Genomic DNA, 14,707 nt, shown 5'->3' with positions numbered 1-14,707 from the left:
TCCCCAGACCCCATGTTGAGAACAACTGTATTAACCTAACCATTTAAAGGCCTAACCATTGGCCCCCTACCATTGAATAGGTGGGGTGGAGGGTTTTAGTGTCCCCTGGTCCCATGATAAACTCTGAATCCTTGTAATTTTTTGGCTCAACTTTAAAGATGAATATTGGCACAAAATATCAGCTATAGGCGACTTCAAAATATTGGTCTCAGCCTTCAGACGGGCATATCGGTCGAACCCTACTTCTTACCAGTCATACTCCAGACTCGTCCCAGTGGGGGAGGCCCGCTAGTAAAAATAAACCCAGTTCCCAGTAACATTCCCAGTAAGCCCTCCTCTGACTGCCCGACTAGCTTCCCCAGACTCCGTCTCTCTTTCTCTTGACCTACATTCGCTGGTCCAGACCAAACTTTCGGAGTTTCGCTGGGACCCCGACGCTCGAGTTAAAATAAACACAAGCTCTGCCAAGTCGACATCCTGCATTACCGCCTGCGACTCCCTCCCTGGACCGTGACTACCAACTCATCGCTAATTTCCTTCCCTTCTCATTCTCAATCATCGCCACTTGTCTTTTCCACGTATGCCGCCATTGTCTCGGGGGTTTCTTGTTTTATTCTGTCTGCCTAAGTGTGTGTGTCGATTGCTCCGTTTGTCTCCTCTTACTCAGAGTCATTGATCTGTTTCCAAGCAACTGAAATCCTATACAGCCACTATGTGTACATTCCTGCCTTTGATTGGCTTATTGAAACGTGTGTCGAGCGCATCGGGCAACATCTGTGGAATACAAGAGCGCTGAGGGCAAAAAACCTGTTGCTCTGAAAATCCCGATTGTGTTTCCCGGTGAAGCATCTCGCACTCGTCTTTCAGCAGCTTCGGTTTCACTCATCCCTCTTGAAGACTCCTCACCTCACAAACGCACAGCTTATAGCGCTCTGTCACGTCAAACCGCCAATCATCGGGACAAAGACGCTGTTAACATTCAAATACGACGGCAATTTCACACGTTGGTGGGCCCAAACAGCAGAGAGAGGTAACTGTTTGGAATTTAAAGGGCTTCAGTACCCAGAAATCATGTAATGTGATGTCGGTAAATTCAATTTCCTCTTAAGTGTGAGTGCAGCTTTCTCTGGACGGACTTTCCCTGGACTTTTCTCTGGGTCCAGGGATCTCCAGGGGGCCTTGATGGGGTTCCAGGGTTCCCAACAAGCTAAGGAATAGGGCTGCAACTTATTATTTTCATTGTCGATTAATCTGTTGATTATTTTCTCGATTAATTGATTAGTTGTTTGGTCTATAAAATGTCAGAAAATGGTGAAAAATGTGGATCAGTGTTTCCCAAAGCCCAAGATGACGTCCTCAAATGTCTTGTTTTGTCCACAACCCAAAGATATTCAGTTTACTGTCATAGAGTAAAGAAACCAGAAAATATTCACATTTAAGAAGCTGGAATCAGAGAATTTTGACTTATTTTTCTTAAAAAATTACTCAAACCGATTAATCGATTATCAAAATAGTTGGCAATTAATTTAATAGTTGACAACTAATCGATTAATCGTTGCAGCTCTACTAAGGAATAGTTCAATTCCACTATAATTTTATTCCCTACACATTGGCACACAATGAGAGAATTCACTCCCCGCTGCAATCATCACACCTACAGAACAGACATATGCAATTTGACTCGATAGATGGGGTTCCATGAAAGAGAATCTTCTACGCGGTCTAATGAGGATCTATTTAGGGAGGCCTTCAGGAGCAAGTATGGGAATCTAATGAACAGGCGGGGCGTGTTCAGACTCGCCGTCCCTTCCACCTCCGGGCTTTTTACGAGCGTGTTAAGTGCCCCGCCTTGGGAGTCGAGGCACGTCTTTCGGGCTAATGTGCGGGCCCTTGATGTTATCCCGGGGAACGGCGTGACCTCCGCCGGCCTTGAACCTTGTTCCGCCCCGGGGCCCCCCCCCCGCCCCCCCGCCGCTCATTCAGATTAGCCTCGCTTCTCTTTTTTTGTGGCCCGGAGGTGCGTCGATTACACATTTCTCGCCCCCCCCGCTCCGCAGCCGAAGCTCCGGCTCTGTTTGCGTGTTTGCCGCCGCCTCGCTTATCTGTCATCCCCCTTCGCGGCCAAGGTTGAAACTCTGACCAAAACTGTCACGAAAAGATGTCAAAAAATTTCCTTAACTGTCCATAACCATCAAATACTGCTGTGGCTCCTCACGGAAGATAAGACGTCTTTCTCAAAGCGAACAAAGTTATCAGCCATCAGCGATTCGCCGGGCCTAGAGTGCATACCAACTGGTGCCTTGAAATTGTTCAAGGGCACCGGCTTTATTCTTGTAATAAAAAATTGATTATATTTTTCATAAAAAGAATCCAAAATCTGTAGCCTTTGGAATGTTGAGGGGCCAGTTGCTAGGCGCGCTGGCTGGAACATTTGGTAACCACGCGGCGTATAGTAACCTTGAGCTTCTGTGGTAAAGCAAAGGCCGGCGGCTCAGAGGAGATGAAGGAGGCTATCGATTGGCCAGAGCGAAAAGGAAGACACGGTGGTAGAAATAGAGCTGGGAGAGAGGAGGAAGCGTAGGCATGTTTTTTGATCTCTCTCTCTGGATAGTTCTGATCCTCCCTCTATTATCATTTCCGTCTACCTGCTCGTTCTCCCCGTTAATTCCCCTTTTCTCCGATGGAAGACAGAGGAGGTTATTAAGGGTGTTAAGGTCGTTACTAGTGGAAGAATACTTACTGATTTCGCTCCACTTGAAGCGCCAGTTGCAGGTCGTTGGATGACAGCACTATTTCCCCTCTGTCTGGGTACTGGTCCTGTGGGGGTAAGAGAGATCTGGTCAGGTCATTGCACTGGGAAAAAAAAAAAAAGACTCCAAAGGCTACAGATGCCTTCTGGTGTGTCATGAGCTTCAAGGAAAATGTTTCAAAATCATCCTTTACTGTACAAGTAAACAGCCAGGTTTCCTAACAGAGACATCTGCAACATATCAGCATCAAAAGTGATTATGCAAAACATAATATCTGTGCCACAGTTCAGAAAACACAGTCTGGAAACACTCTGGAGCTCATTTTACAACCTCTAAATCAGTGATTCTCAACCTTTTTCATATCAAGGACCCCTCATTTAGTCCACATTAGAGCCATGGACCCCCATTTGATGAGATTCTGTCTCTCGGACCCAAATCTGAGAATATTTTTATTGTTAGATATGATTTTGCCCAGAATTCCATGACTTATCTATATTGTAGGTAGAGAGATAACAGAGAAACTATGATCAAAACAGTCATTCTTCTACATTCTCTAATTGTGTTCACTTCTTGTAAATGAAATAATGCTGAAGTTTAACAATTCATCAGTTTGCTGGGGACCCCCTGGAACCCCCTCAAGGACCCCTGGTGGTCCCCGGACCCCACGTTGAGAACCACTGCTCTAAATAACCCAGAAAGAACACATTTCCCTCAGTATGATCATCATCAATCAATTCAAGGCACTCCTTACTGAAATGTAAAGGGGAATACCGCTCAGTTTAAGAATTCACATTTGCTCTTTCTATAATCTGGGGCAATATTTGTGAAGCTAGAACATAAAGAGTACTTTTATCAGACATATAAAATGTCTGTTTGTGTCTTCGTCCAATGAGCAATGAGGTCTGAAGCAGATAATATCTCCTCTCTGCATATCACAGTCACTTTCTGCATGTATTCTCCATGGAGTTGTACATCGATATGACATCATGGATTAGTAGGGACAAACAATCCTGAGCCTGTGGGAGATAGTAATGGATGTTCGATAATATGAGCTGAGCTACCACAGAGAATAGGAACAAACATAGCTGAATGATGAAATCCAGTTGTATTGATACTGCATGATTCAAAACCTCTTGTGTTCTTTGTTTCAGTTCTGCTTCCTTGTTTCTTTATTTTGTAGAACCACTGTTCTGCAAAATATGAAACTGATGAAATCCTACTAGCTAAAGATGTCATTGCATAACCCCTGTATGTTTTGGTTCTAGCCTATACTCTATAAGCCTTATTTGCATGTGACTACTATCATGTGGACACCTCGTTGACATGAAAAACATTCACACAGGATCATGAAATTCACTGGAATCACTACTGTGTAAAGCAAAAAGCAAAACTTGATACTTGAAGTTTGCACCAAAATTTGCAAAAACCTTCCTCTATAGATTTCACTAATGCCTCCATTTTTTTTAGGACAGGGTTAGATAGAAGATAGAAATTGCGTGTCTAGAAGAAAAAGAAGAAATCAAAAGCACCAAAAAAGATTTACGGTTGAAATTGCAGAGAGCTTGATTTGCATCGGACCTCTGTCCTCACCAAAATATGGGAGGCAATTTGACATTACAAATTACCAACATGGCAGATTTGCGCAAGATTAAAATAACGGACAAATCACTGGATCAGTAAGTTATATTAGTGCTATGCAAATACAGCTTTATACTGTCTGTGGTGTATTCTGCATATTAACAGGCAGGGTTTGAGGGTGTGCTTTGAGGGAAGTTGCTCCACCACAGAAGAAAAAGAGGCCATGAAACTCCATGAACTCTTCCACAAACACCATTAAATCAATACGGCCGGTCTCTTGAGGTGGGAATCCTTCGCTAAAAAAATCGTGAGGGGAAAGTGCTCTCTCTCTCTCTCTCTCTTGTCAGGATGATCTCAAGACACACTCTCTAGTGCCTGCTATAGTCCTACAGCGGATTCAAAGAGACAGCTTCCTAACCCATATACTGTAAACATGCTAGCAGCTGTGATTGGGGGGGGGGGGGGGGGGGGTGCGTTTGATGCCACTACGAGTACGTGGCCGTCAGTAAACAGGGCCAAGTTGATAGACAGAACACACACAGAGTGGGAGGTACTGTCTCTCACTGGCAGCCACTCTTTTGTCAGTTGGAAATGCCAGAATCGCTCATATTCTCCACTCATTCTCTACTTCCTCACACTCCGTCTCAGTTAGGGGTGACAGAGCAGCTTTCAGTCGAGCAGTCGAGAGAGAAAAAAAAAAAAAAAAAAAAAACCCCGAAAGCGCTAGAGGTCAAGGCAAAATCAAACGCTCGGGAATGTGCTTTCAAATAGTCACTTCTGTCCGTGAGAGCCGGTCTGACTGGAGAGAATTCATTCATTACTGTGTTTCATCGAGAGGGATTTCTTTAAAAAAGGCTCTCCTCCCCTCTGTCCCTCCGCTCTTGTCTCATCTGTATTCACCCGTCTCCCAACGCGAAGCTCCAAACATCAAGCATCCATCCATCCAAGCATCGTCAAGCCCTCATCTCCAGCTGTTCCACCTTTTTTTTTTTTATACTTTGACCCCCATCGCCGCCTGGCTGAAGGACCGGCGATCGGAGCAACGGAGGCTGGGGAGCGGGGAAAAGCGTGAAAAAAGGGGAAAAGGTGAGAGAGAAGGGGAGCAGACTGGTGAAGACTCGCAAGAGAGGAGGGAAAGAGGAAGGGAGGGAGCGAAAGAAGTGTGAAGGAAGCGACGGAATGAGCGAGGAGAGGGCCCCGAGGCGAGGAAATGAATTTCGGCGGGTCCGTACGCACAAAAGGACACGTTTGCGGGGGGGAGGGGGGGAAAGGACTAGACGAATTCTTGCATGACCTTCTGCACTTGGTCCAAAGTATCACATGATTGGTTGTGTTGCCTTGTGGAAAAGCATCTCCGGTTCCTTCTCCGGTTCACTGGCTTTATTTATATCTCTGTGCTAACATCTCACGGTCAGCTCTTCAGAATGAATGGTTTGGAGCACTCACCGTTCAAACGGCTTCTAAATCTTCTAAATCCTCCGATTCCCTCAGCCTCCTTTGACTTTGTTTCACCACAACCATTGTTGCTGCTGTCGTTGCATACTTTTCATGCATGTTATTTCCGGTTTCCCTGGATTACGGTTACCCAGAGGTGGGGGGGAAGCGAGTCACATGACATGGACTCGAGTCACAGTTTTAATTGCTTGAGACTTGACTTGATGCAAGAAGAGAATACGTGAGACTTGACTTGGGTTCTGGTGACTTGGGACTTGACTCTGACTTGTACTCTGATGACTTGAAAAGGTTTCTAAAGTCTTGACTTGAGATCTTGTGTTTGTGTAAATGACTTAGATTGAAAGCGATGAGATTTGTTCCAGCAGACGACTGGATTTAAATTCTGTTTTCTGAATTTGTATGGAATGATTGAATTTATTGAAGTTGAAACTGATTATAGAAATCAAACTCATGATACTCTTACCAAGTTTTTATCCTATTAAAACCATATTGCATTGAAAAGTCTGAGATATTTAGTTTTCTTTAAGATATTAAATCGATACTGGACTCTTGATTTGTTCTGACTTGACTTGCTGTTCTACATTTAGACTTAAGACCTGACATTAATGACATGGACTTGACTTGGTAATCTACATGTAGACTTGGGACTTGACTTGAGACTTGTGCCTCAAGACTTAAGACTTGAGACTTGGGACTCGAGCAACGTTGACTTGGTCACATCTCTGCTATTACCTCTTTAATCTTCATGCACCCCCACAGGCGTGCAGTGTAAGTAAATGAACAGAATAAAAAGCCACAGCAAGCATACGCAAATCTGTATGCGGCAACATGTCCGACTGTGTTTCTATTTCAGGGCAATTTTGATTTCGCTGTAAGTACATACCGCCTCTGTTAGAGGCTGAGATGGAAGGTGAAAGTGGGGATGGAGAGATTAAGAGGGAGAAGTGACTGGATAGAAAGTCTGTGTGACAGACAGCGAGGGAGACAGCAGGCGAGCGAACAAAGTAACAGGAAAAGACAAATCAATAGTGAGAAACAACAGGAAAAAAGAAAAAAAAAAAGGGGGGGGAGAAGCAAACAAGACAGCAGAAGCGAGGAACGGGACAGCTGTTGCTGTATCGGCAGCGCCGGTGATGCCTATCTGCTCGAGGCCTGGCGCCCGGCTGCGGGACGGGGGGGGGGGGGGCGGAGAGGGACGGAGGCGGCGAGGCGGCGTCCATGTATCAGATGGAGCTCCAACCCTGGGTCTTCTCTGTGCTCTAGTGAAGCAGAGCTAATACAAGCTGCGCCGGCGGAAGGCTTATTAGATGGATCAAAGCTTGTCTAATATACATGCTAGGAATATGATGAGTGGGCCCCGACGGTCCTCTCTTCCCTCCTGAGAGGCAGCGATTATCATACGAGGTTATGAGCGGTAATCGCGCAAAGGGTGTGATGTATGGGGTCCTCGGATCTTTGATGTGACTGTGGGCAGGCGCAATGGCAATGATTAAGCTCTATTAAGGCCCATCTCGTGCATTACCGGCTGCCGTAATACGCATCATTCATTTAATGACACGAAATATGCATAATGCATTTAATGCCAAAAGAGTGTATTTAAAGCTGTGCTAGGCAATGTTGCGCATTGGCGGGCCCAAACGGCAGCAAGAGAGCTGGATTTTGAGGACTTTGAGGACACCCAGAAATAATGTAAACTAAATTTCTTCTTAGTGTGAGTCCGGCTTTCTCTGGATGCAGCGCTAGCTCGACACTTCTGGATCTCACTCGCTTTCATCGCTTTCTGTTTTCATCGCTTTCTGTGCGGAGAAGATCATACCCGACACCAGAATTGAACTTGGGCAAATAGGGTGAATGTATGGCGTCTCGGTTAGTGGGGACGGGACTCTCTTCTCTGTCGCAGCCCCACTTAGGCTGAGAAGAAAAAGTGTGTTTTCACATGAAAAATCTTGCCTAGTGCAGCTTTAAAATCTTGTAAAAGGGCCTAGATGCCTGGAAGGCTCTATATTTACCCCAAACTAGCATAAAAGTCTTCAAAAGAAAACTAAGCATATGCCATGGTCCTTAGTAAAAAACACATTCGGGTGAATTCAAATTGTGTTGGCCTTGAGGTGGAAAAATAAAAAAAAAAGAAGAAAAAAAAAGCTTGCCATAAAGCCTTAAGGATTTTTTCTTCAGCGCCACCTCTATTGAGAGAGCAAATGTTCAATCACACCGACAGAAAAAAAAAAAAAAGAAAAGGTTCTAGGACGGAGCTTCCCGGCTGCAGCGGCGAGTGAGTGCAGACCATTCACTTTTTTTCCTCCCTCTTTGACTGTTTCTCTTATCGGAGTGAAACTAGGCCATGAAATTGTTGAAGGAGTCAGAGTCGTCTCTGGTGCAATTTCTCCCGATCAGTCAAGCAGCGTGGAGAAGGGCCAGGGAAAGGTGTGGAGTGGATGGAGCTTATAGGAGGCGAGCAATCACTTCTGAGAACCCGAGAGAGGCCCGGAGAGCCGGGGCGAGGCGGAGGAGGGGATTGAGGCTGAGGAAGGTGGAGGAGGCGCGGGCGGCGGGCGCAGGGATGGAGGCACGGGGGTTGCTGGGGATGAAGTGGATTTGTTGCAGGCTGCTCTGAATCACCGCTTCTTCCAGTTGTGTGTGTGTGTGTGTGTGTGTGTGTGTGTGTGTGTGTGTGTGTGTGTTTGCGCGCACGTCGCTAAATGACATGAAGAGCCTCTATAATTAATCTATGTCAAGTGTGTGTCAGAGCGGCTAAAATTAAACAAGTCTTCTTCTGAGAGGCAGAGGAGGATAGGAGCGGTGGAGGTGGGAGGGGAGGGGGAGGGGATGTGGGGGTGGGGGGGGGGGGGGGGGGTGTTGGCAGCGGTACTTATTACCGTTCCCTTCAATCCCCCGCTGAGCCAAAGTGGGGTGTCAACAGCTTTCAATGTTCTGTCAGGCGAGAAAAAAAAAAAAAAAAAAAAAAAAAAAGGAAAAAGATGGGGGCCGGGGAATCATTATTTCAATAACGCACCCGTCAATTCCGTTTCTGTGTCTTTAGATACACATTCACACTGACAACAAAAACAAAACATGATACTTCCTAGTCTCGGCTCCTCTGTTATAGATACCCGAAGGATTTTTTCATATTTAGTATGATGACCGCAAACAAACAAGACCGTTGTTGAGAAGTTTGGAAGCCTCTACCGGCCTCTACACTGCATTTTACATTGGGAGCCGCAGGGTCGGGTTTTGGCGGGAAATCTGCTGGGTTGCTTTATGGCACAAAACAGGAAGAGGGTGATGTTCTTCCAGAGCAAATGGATCAAAAATGGTTTCCGACATGTTTATCCTCTTCAGGGAGGCAAGAAGCAACATTGGGGTTTATGGGAAATGTGGTCTAAATTTGGAGAAACACTAGCACTAACAATACCACTGGTGTGAGATAGAGGCCATTCATTTTCCCAATCGTGGTCTCATTTGTTGACAGTAATTATACCAAGACATCATAGTTAATTTGACAATGACAGTCACAGTGATGTTTAAAAATGCAGTTTAATTCTACATGCATTTGCATCTGTGAGAACTGTCACTTCACCAATCAACAAACAGCCACAGAACCTCAGTTCCTATTATGAACCAACAGCTAGAGCGGCTTCGGTTCCGATCTATTTATGAGTGTGTGTGTCTTCACTGATGTCTGTCAGGACATCCTGGCTGTGATGCTGCCTCATGCTGTGACAGGCGGCTATCCAGGCTGATCTCATGCATCAGAGCACCCAGCTCCTTGCCACGATTCATACGGTCATAAAATCTCCAAAACAGACAAAAAAAACAACAAAAACTGAAGACCCCACGAAATCAGTGCCGAATCCTTCTTAAAAAGAGATTCAGTGTTGAAAATTCTGTCATCATCTACTCCCCCTCATGCCAAATGAAACACAGGTGAAATTTGTTAGTCCATATAACACACAGGGAGGCTGCAGCACAACTTGGTAGCAGCCTTCTCCAAAACAACTGAAGTCAATGGGGACCTGTTCTTTAGAGCTCCAAAACAAAAACAGCCAAACAATCACACTGTAAATAGAAAGACCTATACACCATTATTTGTTGCAAATCAATCAGCTGTAGTTCAGATTTGCACTAAATGATGGTGTAAATATACTGTAGGTCTTTTTGGAACTCTGAAGAACTGGTCCCCACTGACTTCAGTTGTTTTGGAGAAGGCTGCTATGGAGTTGTGCTGCAGCCTCCCTGTGTGTTATATGGACAAACTTCTGTGTTTCAACTGGCATGAGGGGGAGGAGATGATGACAGCATTTTCATTTTTGGGTGAACTATCCCTTTAATGTGATTACACAGTTGGGTGTTGGGGAAAAACGGCCATATAGCAGAGGCTACGCTGCACATTTGAAGGGCTTCTTGTTTGGTTCCCATTGCGAACGAGCCCAGCGCCTTAGCTTTGCATCCCACCCCCTCCCTCCCTCCCCCCCCCCCCCCCCCCCGCCCACCGTCACACGAAAAAAACGGGGTCATTCATCAGCGTCCGCGATGAATATTAATTCGACCTCTCTCCTGTAAAACAAGCGACGGCCGCGGCGTCTCCGGTCTCCGCCGACGGAATTCATGCAGGGAAACAAAAAAGAAGAAAGAAGTGGCCGCGTTAAGTGATTGAGGGGAAGAGGCGAGTTCAGGACGCCTCTCCGGAAAGATAACCACCAGACTGAGTGCTCTCGAACGGAATTCATCATTGATTAATATTCACAAAAAGCTGTGATGGAAAGATTCCCTTTGTTTTCATCAGTTCTTCTTCGCTCCCTCTGCTCTGAGCATGAAGCCCTACATGTCCTCTACGTGTAACAGCAGGTGAAGACTTCTGAAGGTTTTTTAACTTCATCGACGCGTAAAGAGACTTGTCTACTGTTGGGTGGAGTCATTTGAGAAATTGCAGGTGATTCATTGGGTAAAAAGTGAGGAGAGTACAAAGAGGCTGGGGTGAGGCTTTGGTGCGCTCTTAAATGTGTTTCCCCCGCTGGGCAGCAGTGCTCCTCGGTTGACCTCCGCCGCAGCACAAGCCTACTGGGGAGGATACCCACTCAGTTCACACCAGCACTCTCACCCGCTAATACCCCACCAGACACAAAGCCCCTCTACCTTTGCCACTCAAATGACTTCAAACACACCGTTGGCAGCTATTTTGCAAGATCTTCCTTGGAAAAAAAAAAAAAAAAAAAGGGCTATTTCATTTGTCATCAGAGCGGAGTTGGAGTATCGCAGGCTTTAGATGTCTCCTCAGTAATGATGATTAAAAGGAAATTACGAATCGAGAAGCCGAGGCGTCGCATGTCTCTCGATTCCGAGAAGGACAAAGATGAAAGGGCCGTTTCTGCTCGTCATTAGCATATTATCTAACATTGTTTACAAGACACGGACACGCCACCGACGTCGTGACCAAATATTTGATTTGCAGCCGCGTCGCAAAAGTCAATTTTTGCCAGCGTTGTCTCCAAGTCCGAACCTCGATCGTTAAAGCCGTTTAGATTTCAAAACAGCGGAGTAGAAGGCATCATTTTATACGGAATAATTTCCACACAAATCAAATCCGTTGGAGCAACAAAGCCATAGGCTCTCGCCTCCGCTCTTGGACATTACGCTTCCTCTGTGGCTCTGCAAATAATATTTTCCTGGGCAACTTCACAGTGTGATGCCTCTTTTAAGGAAAATGAAAATCCCTCTTTGCACTACTAATGGCCGTGGATGTTGTGAGGAAACTATCCCTTCCCCAAAGAAGCGACAAATACACCCAATTAGAGCTGATGGAGACATCTAAGGGCAGAAGGAACCAGAGGGTCCCAATTTCTAGGTGCCCACGACTTGTGATGGGTGAAATACAGATGAGAACCAATCAGCAAAATGGCAACATATTTAAGGGGCACAAACCACAGATGTGCCACACCGCTGAGAGCCGTCTTGAGGGTTGTGATTGAAGCAACATGAAAATGCTGCAAATAACAGGGAAGGAAGGAATCATTAAAAAATGAACAGAAGTTGTGCATGCAAAAAAAAAAAAAAACCTGAAACGCTGGCAAATTGCATCCTCGCTTCTTTTAAGTCGTTTGTGTTTGTGTTCGCAGCTACCTGAGCGACATGAAAAAAGAAGTTTGGATGCACTTCTCCTTTAGGGTAATTTAGCAGCTGAGAAGTGAGTCTCTCTCCACTTATGGTGCTTAGCAGCCTCGCTCTTCAACGGCATGAAATGTTTTTTGGAAATGGACGTGGGTGGGCGGATGAATGCGCGCTGATATGAAAAATGGAGGGTTCTCGTTTGCTAGTTCGGTATTTTATCTCCACTGGAAACTGTGTTTACCTATTTAATATTCACCTGGAGCCAGGCGCCAGGCGCCATAAACACCGCTCCTCCAAAACCATTTGAAAATAAAGAGGCTGTTAGGAAAACTAAGTGTGTGCGGCAGTGCATTCTGCATCCTGGCTATTATGAAAATCTATCTCCGCTCTCCTTTGGCCCATTTATTGTATCCAGCGGCACGTTGCAACACACCTCGCTACCCTTGGCTTGAATACGCTTATTGATCACTAATGTGGCCTCTACTTACAGTAGAGTGCATTAAAAATGACACCAGCAGCTACCACGACCCCAAGAGGGATAGATATCTTGCAGCCTTAAGAGCAGTGTCCTCAAGTAAATGGAAAGCTGTCTAGACAGAGCCGACACATTGTTCCAGTGCCTGATGGCTCTAAGGCTGAGCTGACACTGGTCAGGACTGTCTTTTGTTTTTATTGACTCTAGTTGAGTTCATAATGGTTTGTTTAAGGGCAAAAGTTTGTTCTGCTTGTGAAAACCAACCAGTAAAAACTGGCTGTCCAAGAATAGTAGAAGTTGTTTGTAAGACACAATGAAAGAGCCTTAATAATCGTGAGGAAATATTGTTGCTCACCAGTATGAAATAGATTTCCTTGACATCTAACCTGGGCCTGATGTGTTCCCGTTGTGAGTCACACGTTTTATGACAAGCTGATTCTAGCCTGTTTATGATGAAGGGCTGACCCAGGCCAACCTGGCTTTAAAGCTGCTTCCCTTTTAGGGTCAAGGTTTCCAGGCAAGTGTGTTAAAGACGGTGGCCACATCAAATCTTTAAAGGCTTTGAGGTGCACACCGCTGGCACTGAATATATGAAAAGGAGAGAGCGGAGAGGTATTGAATCCACAAAGAGAGAGAGCGAGGGAAGGACTTTGAGAGAGAGGGAGAAGAGAGCGAGGGGGCACATCGGTGCACCTACGAAAAAAAAAAAAAAAAAAAAGTCAGTCGCAAAATGAGGGCTTTAAGATCCCCGGACAAGTAAAGAGGGTTTGACTGCCCTGTGGGACCCATCCATTCCCTTCCTTCTTCTGTCCCTCCATCCTCAGTTCACAGGTGAGCCTTTCCACTTTCATCTCCAAATGAGTCGCCGGAGGGGTGTGAAGGGTTCAGAGGGGAGCCGGAGCCCCTCGGGGAGTTGATCCGGCGCGAGGTAATGAGCGTACGGCGCGGGTTAAGGAGTCGAGCCGAGCCCTTATCGGACAGCGGCAGGCTCAATTCCCGGGCGCCGACATTGTGGCGAGTAGAGGCGGAGGAACCCGGGCTCTCCGATCGCTTCGGGGGCCCCGGAGAGGAAGTCCATCTCCACCTCCGTCCCCGTCGCTTTGTACCGTGTCCAAATGAGCTGCGCGAAAAAAACCCTCGGCTCTCTAATTGTACTTGAGCAAATGTCCGACAGGCACAGACCAGCAATTATACCCTCCTGCTTTCTCACATGCATCAAGTGTACACACACACACACACACACACACACACACACACACACACACACACACACACATTCACATACACATACACAACACAGAGCGAGGGTAACAGAACCGGTAGTTGGAAGCTGTGACGATGAAGGGGAGATGAAAATGGATGTGGTGTTAAGGTTTCAATTTAGACATGCGACACACACACACACATACAGTCACACACAAACAAATGAAACTACTCCTCCCTCTCTCTCTCTCTCTCTCTCTCTATTTCTCTCTCTCTCTCCCTCCCTCTTTCTCTCTCTCTGCCTCTTCCACTGCAGTAGGCCTGCATTCACAAAGCATCTATAGCCCTATTGGAGCTGGATTATTATAATGAGCGAGGTCTTGTAATGTCATTTTTTAAACACAATGCGCGTAATTCCAGTAAGACCATTGATGAGGGACGAAGCATCTCGATGACATTACCGCTTGTGGCAGATGGAAAAGGTCATGATCTACAATTCTGCTTATAATTGATATAGATATTTTGATTTGCAGGAACAAATGCTCCATTGTCTGTGACACAAGGCTAATTTTAGCCGGCTTCATACTTAGCAAATGTTGCCAGATTTCCATATCCGAATTGATTCACTTTATTCCTTGTTCCTGCGAGTGTCCATTATCTGGTGTTGGTAGCTGATGCATTCGCACAGGGGTCAGAAATCTCCTCCGCTACAGCCTCCATTAAGCCATTTGAGCTGGTAGCCTTCATGCGGTATGACAATCTGCCAGCCACCAAAAAACCTCTCCCATTATCGCATTTCAGCAGATAACCTCGGCTGAAAAACAGCACGTTCGTTTTCTCTGGATTTCTTACTATAAAACTTGGACACTGGATTCAAATTACAGATAATAACAATTATAGGACTCCAGTAAAACAAATCCAATTCAAATAGGGATAAAGAACAAGGTTGCGTGACCATATTAACTGAGGAGTCAAACTGCCTACGAGAGGCTCGGAACATATGGCCCCTGGTATGCAAGTATTAACAAACAGCAGCTGTTTCTCCTTTCTCAAGATGCTCTGAATTCTCAGTTCCATTTGCAGAGGAGATGATGTGATTATGCAGAGACCAGCCGCTGGCTGAGAAATCTCTGTGACCGCA

At 45.8% G+C, this 14,707-nt stretch overlaps 1 protein-coding gene across 1 annotated transcript in view; it reads right to left on the bottom strand.

Moving 5' to 3' along the window:
• LOC139653119 (disintegrin and metalloproteinase domain-containing protein 33-like) overlaps window positions 1-14,707 on the bottom strand; it is a gene marked incomplete at its 3' end in the record, with an annotated part of 96,815 nt that overhangs the window by 29,073 nt on the left and 53,035 nt on the right. The window contains exon 4 of the mRNA XM_071530071.1: window positions 2,741-2,817. Within this exon, the coding sequence (XP_071386172.1) occupies window positions 2,741-2,817 (77 nt within the window). The remainder of the gene's footprint in view (window positions 1-2,740; window positions 2,818-14,707) is intronic.

Source organism: Centroberyx affinis, unplaced genomic scaffold (assembly GCF_046629955.1).
Source record: "Centroberyx affinis isolate AG114_WGS23_722 - 3 ecotype Tasmania unplaced genomic scaffold, CSIRO-AGI_Caff_v1 ptg001878l_1, whole genome shotgun sequence".
Classification (NCBI taxonomy): domain Eukaryota; kingdom Metazoa; phylum Chordata; class Actinopteri; order Beryciformes; family Berycidae; genus Centroberyx; species Centroberyx affinis.
The sequence above is the reverse complement of the archived record's forward strand: the minus strand, read 5'-3'. Positions and strand labels throughout refer to the sequence as shown.